At 39.8% G+C, this 17,539-nt stretch overlaps 1 protein-coding gene across 5 annotated transcripts in view; it reads left to right on the top strand.

The window, feature by feature from the left end:
* ACSS2 (acyl-CoA synthetase short chain family member 2) overlaps nucleotides 1-17,539 on the top strand; it is a 47,694-nt gene that overhangs the window by 4,431 nt on the left and 25,724 nt on the right. For all 5 annotated transcript variants that reach the window (XM_060124901.1, XM_060124905.1, XM_060124902.1 and 2 more), the window contains exon 2: nucleotides 1,830-2,025. In XM_060124901.1, the coding sequence (XP_059980884.1) occupies nucleotides 1,830-2,025 (196 nt within the window). The remainder of the gene's footprint in view (nucleotides 1-1,829; nucleotides 2,026-17,539) is intronic.

Raw genomic sequence — 17,539 nt, 5'->3', positions numbered from 1 at the left:
AGTTTTACATAGTTTATGCGTACTAATTATCACTTTAAAATATTTTTGAGTATACACACATACTCAGTGTAGTTGTAACAACATGGACTTTAGAGTTAGACCCATTTGTTCCCTCTTTAATGGCCATTTAGTATTCTATTGTTATCACTACCAGTATTGCTAGTTTTTATCAGTTTTTTCATTATTGGGCTTTAGGGTTGTTTCTAGTTTCACTATTATAAATAGTGTTAGTATAAACATCTCTTGAGTAATCTCTTTTTTTCTTTGGTATTATTTTCTTAGAGTGGGTTCCCCAAAGGTAAGTTAGCAGATGAAAGGGTATTAAAAATGTTATGATTCTTGTCAGGCATTGCCCTGTTGTTCAGTAAATTGTGCTAATTTCTTATAATGCTGTTATCATAGAAGAGTATCTGTTTTCTAGGGCCACTCAAGCATTGAGTTTAATCTTTCTTTTAGTCTTTGCTAGTTTTATTGGCATATAATGGCACCTTGGGGTTGATTTAATTTGGATTTCTTTAATTCATTGCAAATTGTACTCCATGTGATTTAGCTTTCAATTATATTCTGTCTTGTATATTCAAAAATATTTTATGTTAGTCTTATCTCTTTAATCAGATTATATAAGCTAAATCATCTAACCTTGAACAAGTCACTTTACCTCTATAAATTTGATTTCTTATCAGTAAAATGAGGGGGTGATAACCTCTAAAGTTCCTTCCATTATTATGGTTCTAAGAGTCTCTCTCTCCTCTAGCTCCTGATCCAGTACTGAGATTATCCTAGGTGTTCTGCAGTTGTATGTTTAACCTGTTGAGTACCTTTTCTCCAAAGTAGCCAGGCAAATATTTCAAGATTGTAAATCTGATCATGTCCTTCTCCTGATTAAACTCCTATGATGGCTCTCCATTGCTCTTAGGGTAAATAGCAAATTCTTTATGCTTCCTTAGAAGCATTCCTTAGAATCCTTAGAATCCTTAGCTTCCTTAGAATTCTTCCTTAGAAGGATTGCGTTATCTGCCCAGTTTATGCATCAATTCCTGCTGTTCTTTCTGTAATTCTCAGTGCTTCGGCCTAAGGGAGTTCCTCTTAACGCATACCCTTGGTTCTTTTCTGTCCCATAATAATGTCTTTCTTGGTGGGGGCGTGGAGAAAAACTCCTATTCATCTTTCAGATTTTAGCAACAATGTCTTCCTCAGGGCAGTTCAAATGGTGACTTAGTAAATGTATAACCTTGGGCAAATTATTTAACCTCTCTGAGCCTCGATTTTCAAATCAATAAAATAAGAATGAAAATAAGGCCTACCTCCTAGGGTTGTAGTAAGAACTAAATAAGATAATGCATTTAAGGAGCTTAAAGCAACATCTGGCACTTAGCAAGTAACACTTGGGCAAGTAGTAGTAGGAGAAAGAGATGCTCATTAAATAATTGCTGAGAGTGAATGAACAAATTAAGCCTCCTATGTCATGGAAGCCTCTGTGGGTAAAGGATTTCTTCCTTTCCCTAATTAGTTCATTTAAAAAGTTACTGATTGACTACAACGTACTAGGCATTGTGGCTACAATTTAAATAGACAGTGAAAAATGGAGTGGCAGTTTTGAGAAGGGAGGGAAGAAATTTGAGTCAAGATTCAGCCCATGGGAATAGAAGGTGGTTTAGGAGTGTGGTGGGTGTTAAGATTTGATAGATAGGTAGAGGAGGGACCCAGGTGGTAGGTCCTAGAGTACAGGGCGGAGTTGTGACTTGGTCCTGTGCATAGACTGGTAAGCCATCTGAGGATAAATATGTCTGAGAAGCTAAGTGATGTCTGGGCTTCCTTTTCTGTTGCAGAGTTTTGGGGAGACATTGCCAAGGAATTTTACTGGAAGACCCCATGTCCTGGTCCATTCCTCCAGTACAACTTTGATATGACTAAAGGGAAAATCTTTATTGAGTGGATGAAAGGAGCAACTACCAACGTCTGCTACAATGTACTGGATCGAATTGTCTACGAGAAAAAACTTGGCGATAAAGTTGCTTTTTACTGGTAAAAACATCTATTTTATAGCCTGTGGCAGATAAAAAGTCATCCTCACATTTATATAGTGTTTTATAGTTCACAAAGTACCTTAAAAATCCATGAATTCATTTGATGCTTACAATGACCCAGAAGAATAAGCAAAGTATCATTAACTTAATGTCTCAGGTGAGGAAAAATACCTCAAGTAAGTTAATGACTTCCCTAAAATCACATAACTAGAATGTGACAGAATTGACATTCAAAGCCAAGTGTCCTGACTTCTAGTCTAGTGTTCTTAACTTGGAGAGGAACAAGGTGAGAGGGTAAATGGAAGCGAACAGTACTAAGTAGCTTTCTTTCTCATTCTTGCTTTGGGAGAAAAATGGTTATTGGATTTTTCACTACCACTACCACTGTTATCATCATTACCTTTGATTGAGATATATGCCAGACACTGTGCTCAAGTGCTTAGCAAATATCATATTTGATGCTCACAGCAACTAAGAATACATTATTTATTTTCCTCATTTTACATATGTGAAAACTGAAATTCTGAGATGTAGATAAATGACTTATCTGAAGTCATACAACTAGTAAGAAGCAGGGCTAAGATTCAAACCCCAGTAGCACAATTCCAGAGTTTATACTCTTAACCATGACACTATACTATCCTTTTAATGTCTTATACTAGCCTCCCAACTTAGCTTTGCAAAGTAGGTATTCTTTGCTCCATTTTGTAGCTGAAGAAGTGAAGCACACATCTGTGCTTCATAGTGAATAAGGTCATAGCATGAGTAACTGGTAGAGCCAGGATTCAAACCCAAGTCTGTCTGATTCCTTGCTTTTAACACTAGGCCACACTGCCTCCCCAACTGAAACTGAGACCCCCCTCCTCCTAGCAACATAGCTTAGAGGAGGTGTTACAAAACTGAACCTGATATAGGATCTTGAAGTTCCAGTTATTGGAGTGTTGCTTCTGCCACCAACCATGAGCACTTTGGAATTGATCTATTTCTTTTTAAGTAAGCCAATTGGAGCACGTTGGTATTTCATGGAAGAATTAAATTGGTAGTCAGTAAAAGTTTGCCCAGTTTGTGTGATATATTGAGAAAAGCCCTAACCTGAGAGATAGGAAACTCAGATTCTTATTCCAACTGTGCCATTCACTTGCTTTGTAACCCTAGGCAAGGCATTTAACTCTCTGAAAGTCAGTTTCTTCATTCATAAAATGGGGGTAATAATTCTACTCTTGTATTTATCTCTAGATTGTTATGAGAATCAAATATGATATTGTAAAAGCATTTATTTGTTCATTGGAAAACAACATACAGATGTGAGTGGTCTGTTATCACATTACCATTGTTCAGTTTGGGGTCACTTTGCCACTGAAAGTCATGGCCTATTATGCCTGTTGAGACTTTGTTTAGCTCCTGCCCTGGGACTTTATGCTTGAGCTCCAGCTGACACTTGGGCCCACCTCCTAGGTTCCTTAGGGATCAAAAAACCTTTAAAGATTTGCAGAGGAGATGCTTTTGTCTAAATTTGTTACCTGGTTTGAAATAATTCAGGTGCAAGATGAAAGACTGAAAAACACAGGCCAGAGTTGTCCAATCACTGGATATTGCTGCAGAATGCTGAGGCCCTTCTTTTAGTTCCCCTACCATCCATACCTGAACAGAGCCTGTCTCCACATTTGTAAAATGAAAGGAGTAGATTAGGTCAGTGTTCTCCCAAGAATGCTCTAGGAACCACTCACTAACTACTAGACATATTAGCAGGGGCTTCTTGATTCATGAAACAAATGAGACTGAGAAGCACTACATAATAAATTACCTTTGTGGGATTCCCAATGTATATTAATATAGTAAAGACTCCAAGAAGTCCTACAGTAAAGACACCTGATTAATTTTAACATGGGATTTCTAAAGTTTATTTGAGCCCCAAACACATTTCGTAGCATGCTATTAACATCAAAAGAAGCAGTATTCCATGGAACACCAATTTGGGAAGAACTTGATTATATAGTCTCTACATTTACTTCCAGTGCAAAAACAAGACATTTTCACTCCATTTTTACATTGGTCACTCAACCAATAAGAATTTTTAAAGATATTGGGTACACAGCCCTATGTTAGGTGTTATGGTACAAGGGTAAGAAGAGTGGAGACAAGTACCACACTGGCCATTATTATTCAATTCTCAAGCTACAAATAAATCACATTTGTTAAAAGAAAGTAAAGTGCAAACATGCGAGATACTTGGTTACTTCCCTTTTCTACCGCCATATTTTAAAAATAATATGCTTACACTGCTATTTCTTCATCTTTTTTTTTAGAAAGTATTGACTTCCTTTTATGATAGATGAGAATTCAGTTCTTGTATACTCCTCCAGCTTCCTTCTCTTATCTCCTCAATATAATTATACCTCTGTTTTTTAGTTGATTTAAAAATCAATGTTTATGTTAGAATAATCTATCACAGTTGCAGTTCCTTTTATGTAAAGATTTTTTTTTCACAGAAGTTAAAAATCACCTGCCATTTTTCTTGCACTATTTGCCTTTATCATATACTCAATATTTTTCAAACTCTCTATCATATAATTTATTCTCTGAAGTGCTGTTTTTCTCCTTTGTCCTTTGTCTTGGAGCCCACCTTCTTCCCGCTCTAATTTCTATTAATGCTTTTAAAGTGACATCTTTTCAGTGATTTGTTCCAGTTGATATACTTCTTATGGAGCCATAGTATGACTTTCTTTTCAACCTAGGCATTTAGATAGCTATAATGGCATTAGAAAACCACATTTGTAGGTCACTTCTTGTTTTAGGGCATATCTTATATACATACTGAAATAATCCACAAAGGAAATAGTGCTCTTAGGAAAGTACTCCAATAAGCCAAAATAGAACAATATTAAGGAAGAATTTGGCCTTTTACTTTTGGCTTGACACATTGTAAATACTCACGGAAGAACAGTATTTTTAGAATTTGAAGTGACTGTTTTAGAGTCCATCTAGGCCAGCTCTCTTTACAGATGGGTAGATTAAGGATCAGAGAAGCTAAGTGATTTGCTTAAGGGTGATAAACCTGCTTGGAGACAGAGCTGAGACTAATCTCCAGATATCCTCACTCCTAGTCAACTTCTCTTTTTACCATATGATACTACAGTGGACCCTTGAACAACTCGAGGGTTAGAGGTGCCAACACTTGCACAATCCAATCTGCATGTAATTTATAGCTGGCCCTCCATAGCCTCTGTATCCGAGGTTCCACATTTGCGGATTCAACCAACAGTGGATCATGTAGCACTGTAGTATTTACAATTGAAAAAAGTCTGCATATAAATGTATTCATGCATTTCAAACCCGGGTTGTTCAAGGATCAACAGTACTTCGTTATTCTAGCTGTGCAGTACTTGGCTGTGACCATTGAAAAGAGAAATTAGTCATATTAGTTAAATTAACTTTAAATTAATTTGCTTAAAAATGTAAAATAAATGGTGTCACCAGGTTCAAATGGCCCAGACCCTTTAATGAATGTAAAATAGATTTACATTCTATTGGGGAAGACCAGACAGGCCTACATGAAACAGCCTGAAAGCAATTATGGGTCAAATTGCACAGAGCCACTTTTACTAATAGTTCACAGAAGGGAGAAAGCATTGCAGGGAGGCAGTATAACATAAAATTAGGAGAATGTGTTTTGGTGTCAAACTAACCTAATTTGAGTCCTGTTTCTGCCACTAACTAGCTTTACAATTTTGCACAAGTTACTTAACCTCTTTGAGCCTCAGTTTTCTCAACTGTGAAATGTAGATAAAAATAGTTTTTATCTCATGGAGTTGTCAGCTGAACAGGATTGAAAAGGATAACAAACCCATGTGTCCAATTCCTGGCACATTGAAAGCACTCAAATATTAGCCGCCATTATTATTATTATCAGGACAGTGAGATGACCAAGTCTGTCTAGAGTAAAGGGTTTATGTAGGGAACAATTTATTCATTCAATACTTATTAAGAACTCACTATGTACCAGGAAGTATTTTGAACAAACAGACAAACTCTCTGCCCTCGTGGAGGTTATATTCCAGCTTAAGGAGACAGACAATAAACAAACCAACCAATAAATATGTGACAGGTAGCGATAAGTGCTATAGAAAAATACAGAGCAGTTTAAGGAAAAAGGAATGACGATGAAGAATGGGGATTGATAAGGGAAGCACTCTCTGATAAAGGTGACATTTGAGCAGAGATATGAAGGAAATGGAGAGTGTTATGCCCATAGCTGGGTTGGGAAAGGGAAATACTCCAGGTACATGGAGGAGCAAGTGCAAAGGCCCTGAGGTGGGAGTGTTCTGCTACCTGGGGTATTTGAATACTAGCTAGGAAGTTAGTGTAGCTGAAGCAGTATTAGCTAGAAAAACAGAGTAGTAGGGAATGAGGTCAGCAGGACACTAGATTGTATAGAACCTTGAAAGACTTTTGGGTTTTATTCACAGTGAAATGGGGAACCACTGGACAATCTTGAGCATAGAAGTAAAAATGATTTGACTTATGTTTAGAATTATGTTTAGAATCTGTCTTTGTGTTGAGAATAGACTGTAGAAGGGCAAGAATAGAAGCACGGAGATCAATTATGAGGCTATTATAGAAATCCAGCTGAACAATGATGGTGATTTAGACTTTAGTAGTAGCTTGAAGGTGGTTAAAAGTGGTCAAAATCTGGATCTATTCTGAGTGAAGAGCCCATGGAATTTGCTGACTTGGATTGGATTTGAGGAGTGAGAGAGAGAGGAGTCAAGGTTATCTTCAGCAGTGGATGAGGTCCAGGAATGGGACATCTTGACTATTTTTGGAGACCTAGGAAAGATTCTATGCAGGGGAATGATGCAGTCACAGCTGGGTTTAAGAAGATTAATCTGGATTCATATGGAAGTGAGAGTGGAAAGTCAGAGAACTGAGAGTTTTGTTATTCAAGGTAGAGATGCCTGAGCTGGGATATTGTTGGTGGGAATGGAATTGAACAATGAAATGTTAGAGTAATTTAGAGGAAAGAAACCAACATAGGTAACTGGGTGTGTAGATGGTGGGCGCACAGACAGAGAAAGTGAGAGAGAAGAGTCAAGGGTCCCCTTAGTCTATATAACACTTTACCTCTTTCAGAGGCACACAGTCATCTGATCCAGAGGCTAAATTTGCCCTTAAGACTTTGGTTTTAACCTCTCTTGCACTTTCTTCCCCCTAACATGGCAGGTTCGTGGGGATTTATGTGTGTACGTGTGAGAAGGAAATCAGTAACAAAGTTATTAGAAAAGTAATTCAGGGAGAGATAGTCGGTGAGGGATATTAGAGGTAGCTCAAGGAGTTAAAGGGATACTGGCAAACAGTGGGAGATTGGGGGATTAAGTAAGCAGTGGGAGATTATGGGGAGTGGGTGGAAAGAGTGGTTGATGGCTATTATTCTGGTGATTTATATGAGCTGCTCAGTTTCTAGGTTATTCCAGGAGAGGAACCCAATCTCCAAAGCCAAAATATTTGGTATAGTCCATTCCTTCTACTTTTTGCTTTGTGGTTGCCTATGGCTATCATTATCTCTATACCATCTCCCCCTTCAACCTCAGCTGAAATCACTGAAATATCTCACCACAGGCTCTATTATTCAGTCCTTCCTTAGAAACTTCTGAGAAGCAGGTGACTTTAGGACAGAAGCTCTGCTCTCAGGATCCCTGTATGTTCCTGAGTATGAGTTCCAAAATATGATATTTAGAACCGTCCAGATCCTGGTGGGGTATGTGTGAGTGTGTGTATTTGAGGAGGTGTGGGGATGGTTGGGAAGGTGAGATAAGCCCATGGTCTGACAAGGAGAAGATTGTCAAGGTGACATGGAAAACCAGAGCCCTAGAGTGTGTTATCTTAGCATTCATGTCCAAGGACTCTGTTAATTATCTAGGTCCATGTTCTGGAGTTCATTTCAGTGAACTAGATGATCACTAGTTGATCACTAGTTCAGTGAACTAGTTGATCACTATGGGAAGGGAGGGACTTTTTTGTCCTCCATCTATATCTCCACTGGTTTCACAATAGTGTATTTACTTATTCAAATATACCATTTGACCCTTGAACAATGTGGGTTTGAACTGCATGGGTCCACTTATACGCAGATATTTTTCAACAGTAAATACTACAGTACTGCATGGTCTGTGGTTGGTTAAATCAGCAGATATGAAGGAATCAAGGATATGGAGAGGCAACTGTAAGTTATATGCAGATTAACCCCTATGTTGTTCTAGGGTCTACTGTACTTGCTAAGGAAAAACACTCATTTGAGAAAGAAGATGGCCTCAGACCATTCTCTTCCCCTCTCTGGGCCTTCCCTTTGTGGGAGATGAACTACTGATACTCTGCAAGGTCCCTTCCAACACTGAGGTTTCAGGATTCTGTGATTGTTTCTGAAGAGGAGGTTGTTTTTAGAAGTTCTGTTGCAACCTATAATGACTCTATGGTGACTCAATAGGCAGGCTGGGCTTCTGTTGAGATGATGAAAGAAGAGGAGGATTTTAGAAGGGATGAAGAAGCTGAGGAAGAGAATCTGATCCCCTTGTCTGGTAATATGAACACTTTAGCATAAATGCTTTAATCTAACAGGAGATATGTGGGGAAGTAACTATTGCTGGGAACAGTCTTTCTCCACTTGAATCAGGCGGGCAGATTGTGGAGGAGGGCTGGAGGATTTCATGTTTAAGGTGGATCTCTAATTTTCTTCTCTCACTTCCCCTGAGTTTCAGACTCTTGATGCCTTAAAGAGCCACTCCCTAAAGTGATAAAAATGAAACAAGTAGACTGTGCTGTCCAAGTCACTAGTCACTTTTTGGAAGTAGGTGGGAAATGAATAATAAATGTAGTATAATAATAATAGTATATGTTATACATTAATATATGTACTAACATATGTAATAATAAGTGTGTAATAAATGGAGACTGTCTTGAGGCCTGACTCAGTGTCCTGAGCCATGTCAGCTACCTGAGTTTGTGTCTGGGCTGACTTCTTATACCAGTAAAGTAGATATTTAATGAGGAGAATGGCTTTAGATAATGACCTTTTTCTGAGCCTTCTTTATCTCACTGGTAAACTGTCTGGGGTGAACAGGATACTTGCTAAAGTTACTTCTGTCACTGACCTTCAGAATTTCTATCACAAATGTAGGGAACTGCAGTGGCAAGGCAGCTAGGAGAGGTTGGGGGAAGGGGAGGAACCCAGTACTGGCCTCTTGTCCTTTGAAGAGAGCAGGTAGTTAGGTGGGAGCATGGGTTCTTGCCTTAGGGAAGCCTCACATTTACAGCAGTAAATACAGAAGGCTTGGAGCTGAAGATGGGCCTTCTCCCTTTTCCTGGATTTGGTATGGGAGAGTTTGGTCACTGGTAATGATCCCTAGCGTCTGATACCTTGAACCTCTGTGAGAATTTGAGACTCTCACTCCCAGACCTTTGAGGTCCACTTCCTGTACAAAGCAGGAGTTGTAGCCCCAGTATCTCCATCCCCAACAATTCTCATAAGTGATCATTCTGATTCTGGAACACTACCAAGACCACAGAGTTCACACAATACCTATCCCATTGTTAGGCAGCTCTGTTACAAAGTTCTTAGATATATTACCTCCGTATAACTTTATTCCCATTCTCTCCTCTTCCCTTGGTCTTAGTTCTCTGCTCTGGGGCCACATAGAATAATCCCATTCTTTTCTCCACAAGACATCCCTTCAGGTATTTGAGGGCAGTATCCCTTTGCCAGGCTGAATGTAGAATTATAGATATCTAAATCTAGAAGATGCCTTGAAGATCATCTAGTTCAGTAATTTTCGATTTTCTAAAAACATTACAATCCTTTTATTCAAATATAATATTATATGTATAGTGATTGACAGGATCTGGTCTATGCTTGGGTTTCAGTAACTACTCCCACAAATTGAGCAAATTGCCTCACCTTTTTAAACCTAAGTTTTCCCATGTGTAAAATGGGAACAATAATAGTTCCTAGGGACTTCCCTGGTGGTGCAATGGTTAAGAATCTGCCTGCCAACGCAGGGGACACGAGTTTGATCCCTGGTCGGGGAAGATCCCACATGCTGCGGAGCAGCTAAGCCTGTGCACCACAACTACTGAGCCTGCGCTCTAGAGCCTGCGAGCCACAACTGCTGAAGCCTGTGCACTGCAAATACTGAGCCCACCACCACAACTACTGAAGCCCGTGTGCTGCAACTACTGAAGCTTGCGTGCCTAGAGCCCATGCTCCTCAACAAGAGAAGCCACCGCATGAGAAGCCCGCGCACCCCAACAAAGAGTAGCCCCCTCTCGCCGCAACTAGAGAAAGCCTGCACACAGCAACAAAGACCCAACACAACCAAAAAAATAAAATAACGGTTCCTAGATTGGTGTGAGGAATAATTGGAATAATCTGTGTAAAGGGCTTAGTGCTTGGCAAACAGTATGTTAGCTATTTTTACCATTATGCCAAAGCCTCATTCCTAAAACAGGAAAAAAGCAGAGCTGATCTGGTTGAAGCATAGATTGGAGGACCAGAGCTACATTCTGTTGGCTTCTTTACCTTGTCACTGTGGTCCCTGTGAGATATATGTGTGGAACCTCCGTGGATTTGCAGAACTCAGTTTGAAAACCCCTGACCTAGTCAGCGCTCTTGTTTTATGGATGAGGTAGTCCTGAGTCCACATTCCCAGGTTCCTTGTATGATATAGTTTCTTGAACAACTCCTTCATCATGCATGTTGGTCTCCTGTATACATACTCTAGTTGGCCAATATCATTTATTAAGTACTCTACCTATGGTATGCCCTGGACAGGGAATTATTTACAATCTCCCATAATGCCTAAGAGTTTTCTATTTATTCTAATAATAAACTATGTCTCCTCTGTGTTGTACGTGTATAATTGTTCCCTTGTTTTTTTGAACCTAGGTATGGTTCACAAGAACACTTGGCAGATGAGGAGCTTGAGGCTCAGAGAGTAGAAGTGACTTTGCCAGGTCACATAGCAGTTGTAACTTGTTCTGGACAGAAGAACGCTTACATTCTTTGTTATAGACACTATGCTTCTACTTCACAGACTTAGCTTCTTTGACAATCTGTCACTTATCTAGCCAGTAGTTTACTTAGATGGTTTAGGGCTGGCTTTAGAAATGTTGACTACAATTTATAATGATAATTTATAAGGCTTAACACATTAAAGGGCAAACCTCAAAGAAATAACATCCTTTCCTTAGCTGAGATGTGTTCATTCATCCATTCATTAAACAGTTTTTTTAAACTGAATATCTACTATATATAGTCTGCATACTACCTTGAGAATAGTGGGTGGGAGGCACAGGGCAATAGCAAGGGGACCAGTAAGGGGGCACTGACAACAGTTCAGATAAGATATGGTAATGGAGACAACAGTAGAAGCTGTGAAAAGTGGTCAGATTTTTTATTTCTATTTTTTTGGCCGCACTGTGTGACTCATGGGATCTTAGTTCCGTGAGACACCAGGGATTGAACCTGGGCCCTTGTAAGTGAGAGTGTGGAGTCCTAACCACTGGACCACCAGGGAATTCCCCAGATTTTGGAATATTTTGAAGGCAGAGCCAATAGGATTTGCTGATGAACTTGATGTGGGGTATAAGAGAATGGAGTCAAGAAACAAAGGTTTTTTTGTCTGAGCACTGGAAAGATGGAATTTCCATTAGTTGAGTTGGAGAAGAAACTGGGAGGAGAAGTTTTGGGGGAGGATCAGAAATTTGTGTTTCATACACAGAGATGTAAAATTGCAATTGTGACAAGTGCTAGGTAGACAATGAAGAATTTCAAGTAGAGATGTGACATATCAGAGTTACATTTTGAAAAGATCACTCTCTTGATCATGTATATATTAGAAAAAACAAAAACCAAAACCCAGAAAGCCTACCTGAGGACCTGCAGGCAGAGGTCCCAACCATTGCTTTATGACCTTCAGCAAGTGATGACACCCTTCTGAGCCTCAGTTTTCTGACCTTTCAAATGGGGATAGCAAATCTTGTTTTGCCAATCTCAAAAAATTGCTACAAGGATTAGCTGAGATGAAAGACAAGAAAACACACTGAAAAGATTTATTACTATGAGGTGGTGCTAATACTCATACATATTACACATGTCTAAGGGCACTGTTAGGCAGAAGGATTCAAGACTGGCAGCCACATATGACTTTTCTGTACTTTACAAAATGTCCTTCTTTCCTCTAATGAACTTAACTTCTTTTCTCAAACTTGGCTCCAAATCCACCATTTCTAGGAAGTGTTTCATAATTGACCACACTTAAGTTATTTCTTTTGCATTCCTTTGGTGATTTCCTACTTCTGCATTTTCTTGTTCTTGATTGCTCTTTCCCAATATTGGCCTGATGTGGTGGGTGGTTTAGATCTCTCCAATTAAAGATTTTAAGTTTATGAGAGTAAGGACTAGCCTCTCACTCCCTTACTTTCCTAATTTGGCAAGCAGTAGGCACTGATCATTGGGTGGCCACTCTGGCAAAGATCGTCCATTTCCAGTCCTCTGTGGATTGGGAGTTTAATAGGTAAAATGTTTTGAGGTGGAGGAAGAGCCTTTAGTCTAGGAACCTCTCTGACTTTTCCTGACCTACAGAATAAAATTTAAACTAAGCATTTGCGGCCCTATATATATGAGCCCTCTCTAGTCTATATTTTGAATCTTTAAAGTTTTGAAACATTCTTAAATTTATAGAAAAGTTACAAGTATAGCTCTTCCTCAGGTACTGGGGTCTGTGCTTAGGTAGAGACAGGAGAGTGGAGCTGACATGCCAGTGGCCTGGTGCTGCGTCTGTAGCAAAGTGTGTGTGACCCCCCCTGAGACCTTTTAAATCCCACTTCAACCAAGAGCTGAAGCTAATCAGCGAATATGGGCTCTGAAGGAACATGAGGTCTGGAGGGTCAACTTTACTCTGGCCAAGAGCCGCTACTGAACGCCTCTATTTGAAAGCAACACCCTGCTGCAGTGACTCGCCTGCATCCAGGTGCTGTACGAGGGCAAGGTAAAGCTGGATTACCTGGGTCTGAAAATCAAGGATATTTTGGAGAGGTCTTCAAGTTTGCCTTGGCCAAGTGTATTCACCATGCCTGAGTGCTGATCTGCCAGCACCATATCAGGGTTTGTAAGCAGGTAGTGAACATGAGTCCTTCATTGTCTGCCAGGACTCCCAGAAGGACTTCTGTCTTTTCCCTCTTCTCGCCTTACCGTGAGGCCTCACAAAGAGGAAGAAATGCCAAGAAGGGCCAGGGTGGGGCTGGAGCTGGCAATAATGAGCAAGTTTAAGCTCCTCCATCCCCTCCGACTGGTGGATTGTCTAATTTTCTAGTCAGATAATAAAACAGGATCAACACTTAAAGAAAAAAAGGCAAGTTGCAAGTACAATACAAATAACTTTTTTCTTGAACCATTTGAGAGTAAGTTGCAGACCCTGAATAGTGTGTATTTCCAACAAGGACTTTCTCCTATATAACCATAATACAACTATCAAAATCAGGAAATCAACACTAATACACCACTATTATCTAATCCTCAGACTCCACTCCACTGAAGTTTTACCAGTTGTCCTAATAATGTCCTTAATGGCAGAAGGATCTAGTTCACAATTACACATGACATGTGGTTGTCATGTCTTTTTAGTCTTTTTTTTTTCTTTTTAGTCTTCTTCAATCTAGAATAGTCCCTTAGTCTTTTCTTGATTTTCATGGCCTTGACATTCTATCTTTTCAAGCTTTTTTTAAAATAATTTTTTAATATAATTTTTTAAAAATTTATTTACTTTCATTTTTGTGTTGGGTCTTCGTTGCTGCGCGCGGGCTTTCTCTAGTTGCAGCGAGTGGGGGCTTCTCTTCGTTGCAGTTCGCGGGCTTCTCATTGCGATGGCTTCTCTTTGTTGTAGAGCAGGGGCTCTAGGCACACGGGCTTCAGTAGTTGTGGCACGTGGGCTCAGTAGTTGTGGCTTGCGGGCTCTAGAGCACAGGCTCAGCAGTTGTGGGGCACGGGCTTAGTTGCTCTGCGGCATGTGGGATCTTCCTGGGCCAGGGCTCAAACCCGTGTCCCCTGCATTGGCAGGTGGATACTTAACCACTGCGCCACTGGGGAAGTCTGAGATTTTTTAAAATTTAATGAATTTTTCAGCAGAGACCCCCAAAGAGTTGCCAATTTAAAATTTTATGAAGTAAGGATATTTTTCAAACCACAAATATCAACTTATGTCACTATCACTCAATTAAAAATAACTGCATGAGAATATACATAGCAAAAAGTATAGTCCTTTATATCAAATAAATTTAGCTTTATGAAAAAACACAACTGATAGATGAAAATACTAGTATTTAGGATTGTTACTGGCCTGTAGACTGGCCTGTGTTTTCCCACTTCTGCATCTAAGCCACCCTTGTTCCTTTCTTCCTGAATTGGTCTGTTCCTTTTCTGGGCCAATCTAAACCTTGCTTATTCTTTAAGAACCATTTGAAATGCTATCTTCTTTGTGAAGCTTTTCCCCGATTCTCCCTTTCCGACTCTCTTTCTTGCTCTCAGGCAGAATGAATAATAAAATCCAGACTTGGAAAGCACATTTAATGAAATATTCCACTCATTTACAGTTGAGGCAACTGAGACCCAGAGAAGTGAAGTAATTTGCAAAAGCTCTCACACTGTGAAAGGTAGTGAAGCTTGACCTATAAATCTAGTTTTCCTGACTCCTAATCCAGAGCTCTTTCCCTGTCTATTTGTTTCCCTGTCATTGTAGCATTCTTGCCCAGGAATGAGAGAGCTTTAGCTGGGATGTAAGGCTTTGAGAATAGCTCTCATCTAGGGTTCTAAGGTCTGATCTATTTATTAAAAGCCTTATGGTTTTACTGGAGAATCCTTATTTATTTATTTGCCCTGGAATACATAACATAGAGTTGTCCTTGCAGGAAACGTTTCTGTAGCATATCAACACATGCATTTCTGATTGATTTTTTAAATTGAATTGTATACTTTGTATTTTTTTAATTAATTAATTTTTACTTTTGGATGTTTTGGGTCTTTGTTGCTGCACGCGGGCTTTCTCTAGTTGCGGCGAGCAGGGGCTACTCTTCATTGCGGTGCGGGGACTTCTCATTGTGGTTGCTTCTCGTTGCGGAGCACGGGCTCTAGGCACACGGGCTTCAGTAGTTGTGGCACACAGGCTCAGTAGTTGTGGCTCATGGGCTTAGTTGCTCCGCGGCATGTGGGATCTTCCTGGACCAGGGCTTGAACCCATTTCCCCTGCATTGGCAGGCGGATTCTTAACCACTGCGCCACCAGGGAAGTCCTCTTACTGATTTTTGATGAGAGGCTTATTTTTGAAACCAGTGTTTGTTTCTTTTTTGACCATGGTTTTTTTTTTTTTTTTTTTTTTTTTTTTTGTGGTACTCGGGCCTCTCACTGTTGTGGCCTCTCCCGTTGCGGAGCACAGGCTCCGGACGCGCAGGCTCAGCTGCCATGGCTCACGGGCCCAGCCGCTCTGCCGCACGTGGGATCTTCCTGGACCGGGGCACGAACCCGTGTCCCCTGCATCGGCAGGCGGACTCTCAACCACTGCGCCACCAGGGAAGCCCGCCCTGACCATATTTTAATACATGGAAATCTATCCAAATGAGCAGTCAGACAGGCCTTTTGTTGAACTTTAGTTTCAGCTACTCTTGAGGATTACTATCTTATCTTTTTTATTCTTCTTATTATTATTGAGGCGTAGTTGACTTATATTAGTTTCAAGTGTTCAAACTACAATATTGTAGTTTGATATTTTTATGGATTATACTCCAAATAAAGTTATTAAAATATTGACTGTATTCCCTGTGCTGAACATTACATCCTTGTACCTTATTTATTTTATATCTAGTAGTTTGTACCTCTTAATCCCCTTCACATATTTTGCTCCTCTCCTCACCCCTTTCCCCCCAAGGTAACACTAGTTTGTTCTCTGCATGTGTGAGTCTGTTTCTGTTTTGTCTTATATGACATCCAAACTGACAGAAACCTAATTTTTTTGTATGGACAGCTGTGCTCCACAGACAATCCATTAGCTTCTAGCAGCAGAGTTGTTGTTGTTGTTGTTGTTAGATTCTTTTTTCCTTTGACTTTTATTGTTTTAGGTCTTACATTTAGGTCCTTGATCCATTTTGAGTTAATTTTCATATATGCCAGGTAAATGCAACTTATGGTCAGGTAAGGGTTCAACTTATGGATAGTCATGCTCCATGGACAATCCATTAGCTTCTAACAGCAGGTTTAAAAAAAACTAATTTTGTAGATATTTATAGAAATTTGTCAGGCACTGTACAAAGTACAAAGAATGTAGCAATAAGCATGAGAAATCTGGTCCTTGTCCTCACGGAGCTCACAACCTGATGGGGGCAAGATTTTTACCTGTGAGCCAGAATTTTATTTAGGAAGGAAATGTTGGGGATAATGTGTTTTTCCTTATTTCCAGGGGGAGTGGGGACATGTCTCTAGGAGCAAATGGGTGTACAAGTGCTCCTGTGACACTTGAGCATTGATTGCCAAGGATTGTGAATATAGACATATGTGGGTTCCCTTGCCTGAGGTTTTGGATCTTTCAAAATCTTCAGAATACTGAAGAGGTCTTGGTGGGTATGGTCTTGACCATAGGCTAAAGCTCAAAGTGGATGGGAGTCTTCTCAGCTTCTTTACAGTACTCCTGGAGATTCTTAGGAGAGAGGCTTCTCCATGTTCATTTAGGTATAATCCAAATTGGTATAGTGGAACAAACACTAGCCTGGAAGTCAGAAACCTGGAACCTAGTTACAGATTTCTCCTGAATTCTCCTTGTGTGGCCTTGGCAATCCGTGTCCTCTGGATTTCTTGTATCTTTAAAACAGGGATAATAATACATGTTCTACCTACTGCAAAAGTAGCTGTGAAGATCAGGTGAGGGAACTGTACTCGTGTAATGAATTAGCTGGATTCTTATTTGATGTACACAAAAACCAGCGAGGCAGGCATACAGGTTTCATTATTTTAATTTATTTGTTATCTACCTCAGCTAAGTTTGTTCTTTTTTTTTTTCCCAAGTATAATCTCATTTCTCTGAAACTGATTTTTAAGACCCATTCTCCTGCCTCTGAAAGGAAGAAATGATAATCAAGGAGTCTAAGATACATTAGTGATTATCCCCCTCTTCTTGACTCCTTCCTCCCATCTCATACTTTACAGAGAAGAAAACAGAGGCTCAGAAAAGAGGGGAAATTTTGTGCAAATTCATACATTGAATTAGGGGTAAACAATAATCTAGGTCTGGTGACTCCAAATAATTACCTGAGGATCTTGTTAATAATCGAGATCCCTGGACCCCACCCAGCCTATTGAATCAGAATTTTCAGAGGGTAAGACTTCTGACTTGTATTTTTAAAACCTCCTCAGATGTTTCTGATGTGGTGGGCAGTGGCAGGGTGTCTTTGAAAAATAATTAGTTAGATTAGTAATTTAA

The sequence above is a fragment of the Lagenorhynchus albirostris genome, chromosome 15, assembly GCF_949774975.1.
Source record: "Lagenorhynchus albirostris chromosome 15, mLagAlb1.1, whole genome shotgun sequence".
Taxonomy (NCBI): Eukaryota; Metazoa; Chordata; class Mammalia; order Artiodactyla; family Delphinidae; genus Lagenorhynchus; species Lagenorhynchus albirostris.
Note: the sequence above shows the minus strand (reverse complement) of the source record. Positions and strands in the feature narration are given on the sequence as shown.